The sequence below is a fragment of the Perca flavescens genome, chromosome 22, assembly GCF_004354835.1.
Source record: "Perca flavescens isolate YP-PL-M2 chromosome 22, PFLA_1.0, whole genome shotgun sequence".
NCBI lineage: Eukaryota > Metazoa > Chordata > Actinopteri > Perciformes > Percidae > Perca > Perca flavescens.
In genome coordinates this window covers 22,412,000-22,424,538 of record NC_041352.1, presented here as the reverse complement: position 1 = coordinate 22,424,538, position 12,539 = coordinate 22,412,000, and the positions used below count along the sequence as shown (strand labels likewise).

At 42.6% G+C, this 12,539-nt stretch overlaps 1 protein-coding gene across 2 annotated transcripts in view; it reads left to right on the top strand.

The window, feature by feature from the left end:
- The window catches only part of LOC114549022 (cadherin-12), a 62,722-nt gene extending 52,527 nt beyond the window's left edge, over window positions 1–10,195 (top strand). For both annotated transcript variants that reach the window (XM_028569118.1, XM_028569119.1), the window contains exons 9-11: window positions 3,573–3,690; window positions 6,052–6,303; window positions 9,467–10,195. In XM_028569118.1, the coding sequence (XP_028424919.1) occupies window positions 3,573–3,690; window positions 6,052–6,303; window positions 9,467–9,978 (882 nt within the window). In that variant the 3' untranslated portion in view covers window positions 9,979–10,195. The remainder of the gene's footprint in view (window positions 1–3,572; window positions 3,691–6,051; window positions 6,304–9,466) is intronic.
- Window positions 10,196–12,539: the final 2,344 nt, after the last annotated feature.

Sequence of the window (12,539 nt, the reverse complement as noted above, 5' to 3'; positions counted from 1 at the left end):
GAACCATCCGTTCAAAAACCTACAAAAAGTTAAGCACTGTAATTCGTAAGCATTGCACGTTGTTTTTGCTGTATTCACTACATTGAAGGCCGCTGTATAAGAATGCAGTTGGCTGCGTAGGGAGGAGGTCGCAGTGGATGGGTGGGTGTTAACATACAGGACTTTCAAGCCAGGGAGTGGAGTTTGATTCCCGGGGAAAACTAAAGCCTTTCACCCAGGAAATGCGTGTTTCTTAGGAGTGTTTTAATCCTAAACACAATCTTTTTCCTGATCTTAACTTATCATTTTGGTGCCTATTCCTAACTTTCGTTGTGACAAAACACTCATATTTTGTGCACTCAATTTAACCGTAATGTCCGCCAAATTGACCAGCAGCTCGCGGTGCTTTGTACCTGGCTCAAAGTCACCTATTTTTGGGTAACTGAACCACCAACTACCGCTGACACAATGGAGGTCTGTAAAACAACTTACTTAAAGGTCCCATGACATGGTGCTCTTTGGATGCTTTTATATAGGCCGTAGTGGTCCCCTAATACTGTATCTGAAGTCTCTTTTATATAGACCTTAGTGGTCCCCTAATACTGTATCTGAAGTCTCTTTTATATAGACCTTAGTGGTCCCCTAATACTGTATCTGAAGTCTCTTTTATATAGACCTTAGTGGTCCCCTAATACTGTATCTGAAGTCTCTTTTATATAGACCTTAGTGGTCCCCTAATACTGTATCTGAAGTCTCTACCCCGAAATTCAGCCTTAGCAGAATTACAGCCACTAGAGCCAGTCCCACAATGAGCTTTCCTTAGGATGTGCCATTTCTGTGTCTGAAGCTATTGAGGAGGAGAGAGGGGGGGCAAGGTGGAGGGTGGGGGTGTGGCATTGACCAACTGCCACTTTGCTCGTTTGAAAGCCATGATGTCTCTCCCTCATATGTGGGCCAAATTCTCTGGGCGGACAAAGCAGAGAAAGGGGAGGTAACCTTTCCCCTTATGACCTCATTTTCTCAAAGGCAGAGCAGGATACCCAGGGCTCGGTTTACACCTATCACCATTTCTAGCCACTGGGGGACCATAGGCAGGCTGGGGGAACTCATATTAATGTTAAAAAACCTCATAAAGTGAAATGTTCATGCCATGGGACCTTTAAACAACAAGCAACTGCCGCTCCGCATCATGGAGCTTGTAGCCAGCCGGCGTCACGTGACCAGCCAGCGTTCTCCTAATTTCGTAGGATTTCATACGTTTTGGTGCGCGCACATTTTCGTACGATATGATACGGACCCGTTCATGACAATGCGTTGAACCAAACTCTTAGCTGGCACTCTCAGGGGTCAAGCTCGATCCATGCATGACTTTTCCGAAGATGAGGCTGCTTCCCTTGGTGGCCACTGTCTATTCTTGATATACGGTTACTGTTGGCGGCTTGTTGTTACCTTCTAACACAAGCAGACTTTCTGTCCTGAACGCGCTTTCCCAGGAACCTTTTGCTATATTTGTAGCTCTCTCGGGAGCAATCAGGCAAAGGTTTGCTCGAGCGATGTTACATGGAGTAGAAATAATTCATGATTACACATGCGGTACAGATGTAGGACATCTGGGTTAGTGTAGGGTTCAAGGGTTATGTGTAATAAACATATTCAAACATAATGATGTGTGTAATTGCATCATTTCCCTTACAGGACACTGCAGCTTTATGGTATGCGACTTAACTGCTCTTCCTCCGGGACACCCTGCAAAATATATCTTTTAAAGACATCATTTTTGTGGGAAATGTTGACTGACGTTTGACCATTATTTCTGACATAACTTATTTACTGACATCAAAAAAGACTGATCGATTAAATTCAAGTGAAAGTAATTGTAAGTTGGATTTATTCATCACAAAGCTAATTTGGTCGCTGGAAATCAATAGTGCGAATTGTACAGCTGCTGTCGGGAATACAACAGAGCACTCATCCCACCTGGTGTCAGGTTTACTCCTCTGTAGGGATTTTCGTGAGAGGGGAGAGAGAAGAAGAGCAACATAGCCGAGGTGATGTAACAGGGCAGGGAGGCCGATTGGTGGCTCCTACATGCATCAGGGCCGAGGCATCAGGTCTGCAGCAGGTCAAGCCCAGCGTGCGGGGGGAAGAGCAGACTGGTAGCACAGATGGGCTGGCAAGACAGCCGGTTTCAGACAAAGCTCCGAGACGCCTGGGGTGGGGGGGGGGGAGAAGAAAGTAGAAAGCCGTCCGCAGTCTGGTACAGAGGCGGCTGAATCAGCAGTCTGTGTGTAGCGGGGTGGAAAAGTCAGTGGTTGTTTCAATAAATGCTTTTACACATTTTCCACATATAAGTCATCCAGTTTGTTGTTGTGCTGTAGCAGATGTACTGTATGTAGGTGTTGGATTTATAAAATTGTCTTTTTCTTGTTTTATTGTGGGTTACTTTGGGAATGCAATTGGAGTTGGCCCTGTGCTCTGAGAAGATGTACTGTAGTATAAGAACAATATAAAACAACTGCTAACCCTAACCCTTGAACAAGCTCCAGCAGCTCGGAATTATCTTAATCCATCACTCTGTGTGTTGACGTGATCCAGAAATTTGAACACGTTATAAATCAAGTGCTCAGTGAATGTATCCAAAACTACCGAGAGAACAGTTCACTGCCTTGTTTCAGCGCCGACAGGTCTGACGTGCAGTCGGTTCAGGACTAGTTGGCACTTCTGTTCAGTGTTGAATAATTTCACATTTGTTCTGCCAAAAACAATTTGAACGGTAGGAGTTTTATGTTCTGTTCAGAACAAACATTTGACATGGAAACAACTACTCAAAATGAAAACCTTCGGTAACACTTTACTCTGATAAGAGGGACGTGACACTGCCTAACCCTAACCAGAACTTGTCATGACAAAAACCGAATGACACTTACTAAAAGAAGCGTTATGTCATAAACGTTTATGACTTGTTTATACCGTTTATGACACGTTCATTATTACATGTCTTTTAGCTGACGCTTTTATCCAAAGCGACTTACAATTAAGTGCTTTCAACTGTGAAGGTTCAAACTCCAGACAACAATTAGTAAGTGCAAGTACATTAGTTTTAAATAAGCAAAGCTACAAAGAGACATATGAAAGTGCAGGTTTAGTGTAGTCAGAAGAGATGTGTTTTTAGCCTTCGGCGGAAGATGTGTAGGCTTTTGGCCATCCTGATGTCGGTGGGGAGCTCGTTCCACCATTTGGGAGCCAGGACAGTGAACAATCGGGATTTCGTTGAGTGATTAGTTCTCCCTCGCTGTGAGGGGGCAGCAAGCAGTTTGGCTGATGCAGAGTGAAGTGGGTTGGGGTATATGGTTTGACCATGTCCTGGATGTAAGCTGGGGCTGATCCGTTCGTTCATGACAGTGTCATGTCACTCTTATGTAGATACCTTCAAGTAAACCTTCCAACTGTGCAAATCCAAATATGTAGATAAAAGGGTTACCAGTCTTCAACAAATGTACCGGTAAAAGTAAAACTACAAGCGAGAGATGAATGCCTTCCTTTTTTGTTTTTTCATAATCAAAGAACATGATTTTTATTTTCATTTTTAACAGGTGATTCAGACTTTCAGTGCAAAAGACCAGGATCTACCGACAGCTGGACAACAGTTCTCCTTCAAATCACCAAAGGAAGACCTGATAAACAAGAATTTCACCATCCGGGACTTTGGAAGTAAGTGTATCCCAGCTGATTGTTGTTTTAAACAATATTCTCTCAGGAGATGTCACCTAATCACACTTATCTTCTAAGGCTTTTTCATAAGCGTAAGGAATTTGCATTTGTTGCAAATGGTACAATCATTTGGGATTATCTTTTTGACTACACGGCTCTGAACTGACTGGGCTGCATCAGTGAACCCACTATTATCATCAGTCCTAATATCAAGGTTTATTATAATATCATATGTAATGTTGTATTGGGAACCAAGAATGAGTTTCCCTGGCAACATACATTAAATCAGAGCTGGTCCACCAAAATCTCGTCTGAAGTGAACGCTCATCTATCCTCTCCTTTCAATTGTTATTCTCTCCTCACAGGGGGGTGTCTTCTTGTTGCTAGGCAAAACCTGTCATCTTCACACACACACACACACACACACACACACACACACACACACACACACACACACACACACAAGGTTGGGGTCTAGTGTGGTGCAATCTCCTTGTTTGTTCTGTAACTTTAACTACCTTTCTTGTGTTTCTGCTTATCTGTCTAGTAAACAATGCACTCTTATGCCATAAAGGCTTAAACTATAGGTAACGGCTTTAGGTTAACCTTCTATGCGTCAGTGACATTTCCTTGAACCACTTCCTCAATGACTGCACACAGCTTCTTTTGCAACATGCACAAATATAACTTCTACACTACCCATATACGTTACTTCTAAATAGCAAGCTGCTGCTATGAATAACAAACTGTTTCTATGGAAGCAGTTCTGCTCACAGACTCTTAAAAAATCATTTATAAATCATATGTATGTGTCAAATTATTGATTTCTTTAGTAAGCACTTGGGTAATAGTTGCTTCGCATCAGGGCCCTGCATCATATTTATTTCGCAATAATGAACCGCTTGCTCTACATTTTCCCTTACATAGTATATTAATAATAGTTGAATTTGGTGGCACAAAAATCCAACGAGTAGAACCATTATTGATTACATCTCAACAGCTACCGTCCAATCTCTACATGCAATTAGTTTGGAATGAGGACAACCCCCCCCCTCTCAAGATAAATCACTTGCTATTTAAAAAGTGTTTCCCAGAGCTTATACGAGTGGCATGTCTGTAAGGCATGCAGTCAGACGTTGTCTTATGATAAGGGCATATATGACACTCTGCAGCGCACATTTGCCGAGCCCTTTGAAGTCTAACCAGGAAGACGGGTAATGAAAAGTGGGACATGGCAGGATGAGGCCAGGGAGACGAATGTATTCACTATCCTTGACAAGCCCAGGTCTGAACCTCTGATCCAGTTTTTTTTACCTTTTGGACACACTGTCTTGCAGTTTCCTGGCTGCCAGAGGCCCTGCGAGCACACACTCTCCAGATACAGAGTGCGATCTGATAGGCAGGGACAAGGAAACACAAACACCACAGGCACCACGGACAGGTTTGGCAAAAGAGGTAGAGGTAGAGAGAGAGAGAGAGAGAGAGAGAGAGAGAGAGAGCACAAACAAAATCACAGTTGTGCAACATGCAAGGTGTGCTTAAATGCCTGACCTCCTGTCAAGAAAAAGTGCCAGGCTTCGTCAGCGGAACAAACCGGACTTGACAGGGGTCAGACAGCCTAGCGGTAGCAGACAGAACCAGGCAGGTCCAACGTGACACGTTCCCTCTTCGTTGCGTACGTTGTCGACCTCTATTCCACTCCCCGGTTCTCACACCTACTGCTGTCTTCCCGAGTTGTTCCCTTTGTGTGCTTTCATTTTTTATTTATTTATTTGATCTATTATCTCTCATTGCTAATCTGCTGTTTCTCTGGAGTGATGCTGCCTGCGCTCAGAGATAACAACATTACAACAGATTCCAATATCCCACAGTGCAGGTAGACAGAAAAAACGCTTTGCAGTGTTTCAGGGAATGATGTACTTGGATGCGGTTAGGCTCTGTCCGCTTTTATGGAAAGCGGTGTAAAATGGTGAGAGCTTTGATAAGACAACTCTTTGATACGTTGCAGATTCTCATCACATTCAGAGAAGCACATTGGTTGAGGATTCCATATCAAACATAACGAGTTATCAGACATTGAAAAGTTTTATCTTTCTCATACTTGGACCTCCAGACTTGTTATGTAGCTCAGAGGATTGGCTGATTGATGTGAGGTTATACTGGGTGGAACCCCCTTTTCTTTTTTTTTGCTTTGGTCAGAACACTGTCTAACTTTTATAGATCAAGGAAAAAGCACTTGCTGCACTACTTCAGGCCTCCCCATGCAAATTTGGACGACTCTTTTAATCTAAGACTACATACCCTCTCAAAAGCTCAACGGCTGTTTTGAAGATTTCTTTTTGATTTTTCCCCTCCCTCTAGACAACACAGCTGGAATTGTGACAAAGCGGAGTGGCTTTAGACGGCGTTTGCATGAGATCTATTTCCTTCCTGTGGTGATTGACGATAATGGCTACCCTCCTAAGAGCAGCACCGGCACCCTGACCATCCGCGTTTGTGGCTGTGAAGCAGACGGTTCCCTGCTAACTTGCAGCGCTGAGGCCATCTTTCTTCCCGTGGGTCTCAGCACTGGAGCTCTGATCGCCATCCTTCTGTGTATCATCATCCTGTTAGGTGAGACCTGTTGTCTTATGGCTTGTAAAAAATCTCCATTGTAGCATTGCATCCTTGATAATCATACAGGAAACAGGGAGTCCTTATATATATTGCCTTAATGCTACATCCCTGATCTTAAACACTTAAAATGTGCACACTTTGGCAGCTCCAACTGGGTGAGAGATTATAATGTATCTTTTATCTTCCAGAAATTAGGATTCAGTTTTATCTAAGTGAGCTGTGTGCTTTTCTGAATTATCATTTAGTTGTTGGTATTAGAGAAGAGTATGACAATTGTTTAACCTTTGCTCGTGATTTGGTCTTTCTTTCAAGTTAACGAGAACGTGTACATTATGAGCAAATAACTTCAATAACCTTCTGAAATGAAATGTCTATACTACTACTTTGTCCAAACCAGCATGTGTGCGTCGTCTCAACTTTTTCATAATTTCGATTCACAGGTTGGTTTAGATTTGAAATCTCTCCCTGGTGCAGTTTTTAGGTTATTGATTGGCTTGTGATGTCAAAGTTCAAGCTTATTGTAAGACACTGAGCCAGTGTTGTGATCAAGACAACCTAAACCGAGAACAAGTCATCACCAAGACCAGAGTGTATCGAGACCGAGACGAGATCAAGACTTTGAGGGGTTGAGACTGAGTCAATACCAAGACCAAGGCAGGGGGCGAGACCGAGTCAAGACCGAAACCAGACCAGTGCGCGTCCCACACTGCATGACACGATAAAATGTGTAAAATGCTAATCCTAGGCACTCCTCATATTGATCTGAAAGATTTACATTTCCATAAAAAAAAAAAAAAAAAAAAAAAACACCCACAGAAAACAAATTAAGATCGTTCTTCATTCACCTCTTTTATTGCCATACGTGTATCATGAGAAATGCCGGTCTCAAACTAAAATCCAGAGTCCTCTTTATATGAGACGAGACAGGACCGACTAAAAACGCAGTCGATTCCAAGACAAGACTTTCAAAAAGTGGTCTTGAGAGCAGTCTCGAGTACTACAACACTGCACTAACTACAAATCTAAACGGCTAGATCTACTGTATATCAACTTCATGCCATTCTTGACAACACCTGAATCCAAACTTGCTGAGCTGACCGTGACACTTGGTCTGGCATCTCTCCAGGAATGTCCGCAGTTAATTATAGAACGCATATGAATTTGGTCATTCAATGAGACGTTCAAGAGTAGAGGGAGGGACTCTTGGCTCTATAAACTAAATCCAATCTTGCTGCCCTGTGGCTGCTTCGCAGGCTACAGCTTTTACATTCCACACAAGGTCATGGTTGTAAAACTCCTCCTTAATTCTCTGCTGTTAATGGCCAAACTCATCTACATAGCAGGGAGGACGTAAATGTAGGTTTATGGGATCATTTTTTGAATTATGAATATGGGGATGGTCGGTTGTTAAAGATGTTCGTATTTTACAGTGGAAGTCAAAGGTGGCCATGACCTCTGAATTGAGCTGTATTTACATTTCTCTTTCTCTCTCTAACATGTAGTACAGCGCTGTTATATTCCAGCTATGCCTTATCATAAATCCTTTTTCATTACCTTCATGAATGTACTCATGTAAAATAAAAAACAATCAGCTTGGATTTCATTGTTTTACATGTGAGGGAACATGAAAGCACACAGTCCACGTAGTGCTGTAGTGTTGGTGTGTTCACTGCATGCGAGAGGAATGTCTTCAAAGCTCCAAGTCGACTCGCCCCCAAGGCTGAGGCTGACGCCAAACTCTCATGCTGTCCCTGAGAAGGAAAGTGGCAGAGAAAATCAGAACTCACACCGAGAACATTTCCATAGAGCCACTTAGTTCCTCTGCAGGATTTGAGTCAGGATGACCCAGTTGTCCTGTGCGAAGGAACGATGAGGTAAATTAAACCGACCGGTGCAGAGACTTTCATCTGCATTGCTGTCTCTTACAAACTGATGTGGATTGACTGCACCCAGTGACAAGCTGCGCTCAACCACTGTGTCCTACAATAGCCGACTGTTGTTGAAGTCTACGTAGGTGCCACTGGGGGGAGCTGGAACACTATACACAGGTAGATAAAATCGCTTGGGAGTTAAGGGAGGCTGAAAGGAAACGTGATACAGCAAGGATGAAAGGAAGAGACCTACTTAAGTATACTTTCATGTATTTATTGGACTCTTTCACCTGAATGACTCCAGTTTTGTCGTGGCCATTGCTCTTCTGCCGAGATGCAACTGTATATTAAAAACCCAGAGGAAAAACACATTTTACTGCATATTTCACAGAGGAGACCGAGAGAGAGGGAGACAGATTGCACTGAAAGAGGAAAGGGAGAGAAGTAAATGTATTGTAACATTATGTGTTGAAAATCACACTGTGGCACTACGGTGTGTAACATGTGCAGAACCTCAAGCAACCTCTGAAGGGTTGCATGACAAAACAGTAAACGGTGTGCTTTGGGTCTATTCTCAGCGGTATTTTTTTCCAACAGTGCTTATAGTTCATGCGCTATCTATTTTAAGTATGTAATGCTGCCAGCCCACATTATTTGCTCTGAGCCAACAAAAGCAATTCAATTCCCTGAAGGCATTGATTTGCAGGTTAAACTGGGCCAAATGTGGATGAAAACTGCGTTTTAGATGTCAAGGTAACTTATGATAGTTTCAATGGATTTAACTTTCTTTATCTCAGTGTCAGGCAGGATTTCACTACATCATTGCAGTTCTGCTAATACATACTGTAGGTTACATGTAAACCAGCTACGATGGAGTATTTTTGAGGCTGTGTCAACATCAGTATTCTAACTTACATTGACACAACGTACGGCTGAGGCTTCATCTTTAAGACCTGCTGGTGGTGCTAGTTGAAATGCCAGTACCAAAGTCATTAAAACTCATGCTGAGGGGGCACATGAATATCTGTATCAAATTCCATGGCATTCCATCCAAAAATTGTCTGACTAAAGACCAAAAATGCTGGAGCTAAGGGGTGGACCAACCAACCGGTCGACCGTCATTGCCATACCTATTGCAATGATGCTAACATAGCAAAAAATAAATAAAATAGCATCTTGGCATCTCGAAATTCTCTCTTTTCCTGACAGAAAATGTGTTTAAGGCTGAGTAATGTGGGTGTGTGGACAGTGGTCTAACATGTATTTCTTCATTCAATTTGTTCCCCCAGTAATCGTGGTCCTCTATGTGGGCTTGAGACGGCAAAAGAAAAAGGAAACTCTCATGTCGTCCAAGGAGGACATCCGGGATAATGTGATCCACTATGACGACGAGGGAGGGGGAGAGGAGGACACGCACGCATTTGACATGGGGACACTTCGCAATCCTAAGGTTGTCAAAGAGAACCTGTTCCGCAGGGACGTCAAACCTGAGATGAAGAGAGGTCCCAGGCCGCCCGTCTCTCAGGACAGCGCCGACATCCGAGATTTCATCAACCAGCGTCTGAAAGAGCACGACGTGGACAACTCGGCACCGCCCTACGACTCCCTGGCCACGTACGCTTACGAGGGCGACGGCTCTGTGGCCGAGTCGCTAAGCTCCATCGAGTCCCTCGCCATAGACCTCGAGGAGGACTATGATTACCTCAATGACTGGGGCCCCCGCTTTAAGACGCTAGCAGGGATATTTGGGGAACAGTCAGAAACTCAGTCGGACTCAACCACCACGGAGAACACACATTGATGTTTTTCACAGACTCGAAAAGCAAATACGTAACAATGTTCTTTTGGTTGGCGACACACACACACACACACACACACACGTTTTACCATTGTTTTCCTCCCATGTTATCTGTTTTCATCTTTTTTCCAGCTCACCGTTTTCTATTTCATGTGGTACTTTACTACCCCGGAAATCCAGAGTTCTTGCGAGAGCACAATTTGAATTTGCTCAGCGAGTCACTCCGGCATTCAGTAATGATGCTCATTAACTATGCCCTTGTAGCCGAGCTGCACCAATCACATCAGCGTATCTGATATAGGCGGGCCAGAGGCGAGCTAAACAGATGACGATGATAATCTACCCGTTAACTTTGCTGGTAGCTAAGCGTACGGGGCTCTGGATACGTCACCCCGTGTATTGTTGTGATTGGTCGTAGTGTTATCCAATCGCGTGCAGTGAGATTTTCAAATGCATGCTTGGTGCCGCCCCTCGAGTTGGGCCATTTTCATTACTCAATGCCAGACCCTTAATCTTTCAGATTTGGGTCTGGATTTCCAGGCTAGTGCTTTACCATGCTCTGTCCCAAAATTGTAAGAAAAAAAAAGAAGAAAATGAGGGAACATAAGGAAACATGATTAGATGAGCCAAGCAGCCATTCAATTACCTTTCAATTGAATGTTCTCGTCTTACATTTTGTTTCCTCTTGGGGAATACGCATATACATGGAAATGTTGTCATTTCCTAGAACATCCTTAAAAGTGCCTCAATATAATTGTTCTTTCACTTGCTATTTCATGCCACATATCCAGTGTTGATCCTTACAACCCCACAGGTTAAGCTTATTCAGTCAGCATACTGTGCTCTGACTGGCTGAGGCATTTACCAAGACCAATGTCAAGTCTGTGGGGACAATGAAGTGGCCAGAGTTTGGCCAAAGATGTTGTGAATGTTATTTATTCTTCTATTTATTTATTGGCTGATTGAGTTTGATTTGATTATTGTGTATTTATCTATTTATCTCTCAGTCATCAATCTGTATTTTTTATTTTTGGAGACACACAAGGGATTTTTGTAATTAAAAGGCCCACATGAAAATGTATGTTTCTGTTAGGTGGGTCCTGTGAATATACTTGTACTAGAGTTGTAAAAAAATTTATTAGGGCTAAATACTGCAGTTCAGTCATGTAATAAACACCTTTTTCTTAAATAAACCACACTTGGAGAAGTTCCCTTCTGTGTTCACTTATTTGGCTCACATTACGTACGATCTAATATTTAAAGTTAATCCACCACTGCATTAAAAAATACTGTACTGAGGCTGTCTGCAAGTAGTATGAATATGGCAAAGCACTCTAGAGCTGATCGGTACATGAAGTGGAATTGTAGAAACGTAAAACAATATTTCTGGAGAGAGCTTTTGCATTGATGTGTCTGCTTAAAGCAGGAAACACAACATTTGGGGATTCGGGACAACATGTAATCTCAATAAAGAACAGAAATGTTGGTCCGTTGGCCTACCACCTTGGTCAACAGTAAATTATCTCAACAAATATAGACTGCCACACAAATAACTGAACGGCCCTAGAGGATGAATCCTAATTACTTTGGTGATCCACTGACTCTTGATGTAGCACCAGCAGCTGGTCAAATGTAATAATAATGAAGTTACATTTCTTAACATCTACCAGATGAATTGGCATAACATTTGGTCCAGACATTCATGGCTCCTAGAAAATGTACCTAAATGATTTTAGTGGTCACTGACATTTCCTTTAGAGCCACCATTGGACATTTCTGGTTCAGTGTGACAACTATGACAACTTTTGAATGGGTTGTGAGAAACTTTGGTACATATACTCATGTTCCCCACTGAATGAATTGCTGAATGTCTTTTGGACATTGGAAATTTAAGGTTTGACCTGATTATGGGGCTGGATTAAATCACAATCCAGCCCCATAATCAGGTCAAACCTTAAATTTCCAATGTCCAAAAGTTTTTATATCCCATTAGCCTTTACAGTGTTAACATGCTAAACTACAATGGTGACCATGGTAAAAGAAAAGTAATCTTCAGTCCCTATCTTTCATATTCTCCATCAAATGACATATAATCAAATAATGTGAATTGCACTGCATGCATTGCATGTGGACTGCTGTCCAAGACAGCACAACCCTTCTGGAAGAGATAAATGACTTTGTGCTACTTTACAGTTGATTGGTTTTCTCCGGACCAATCAAAAAATAAAAGGCTTTTAAATGAAGTGTTTCCGGATTCGGCTAAACATACTCATGCTGAGTAAAAAGGCAATCAAGGTGCAAGAATTACAAGTAACACATGGGTTTCAGTAAGGTATCAAAATGACCCTATTTCCCAGTCATTGAATGGAGTGGCTCAGACCTTTTTTGCCAAGGTCTGGTGACGACATAATGGAAGGTCTGGATGAAAGCCAAAGCAGTCAGTGACATACAATGCCGAGGCTCTACCGATGGATGTGAAGCGATTCCGCTTTCTTCAGTAAATGTGTGCTGAAGTGTTTGAATGGACATTAAGTAATCTATGACCCTTGCAGGCAGAAGGAATT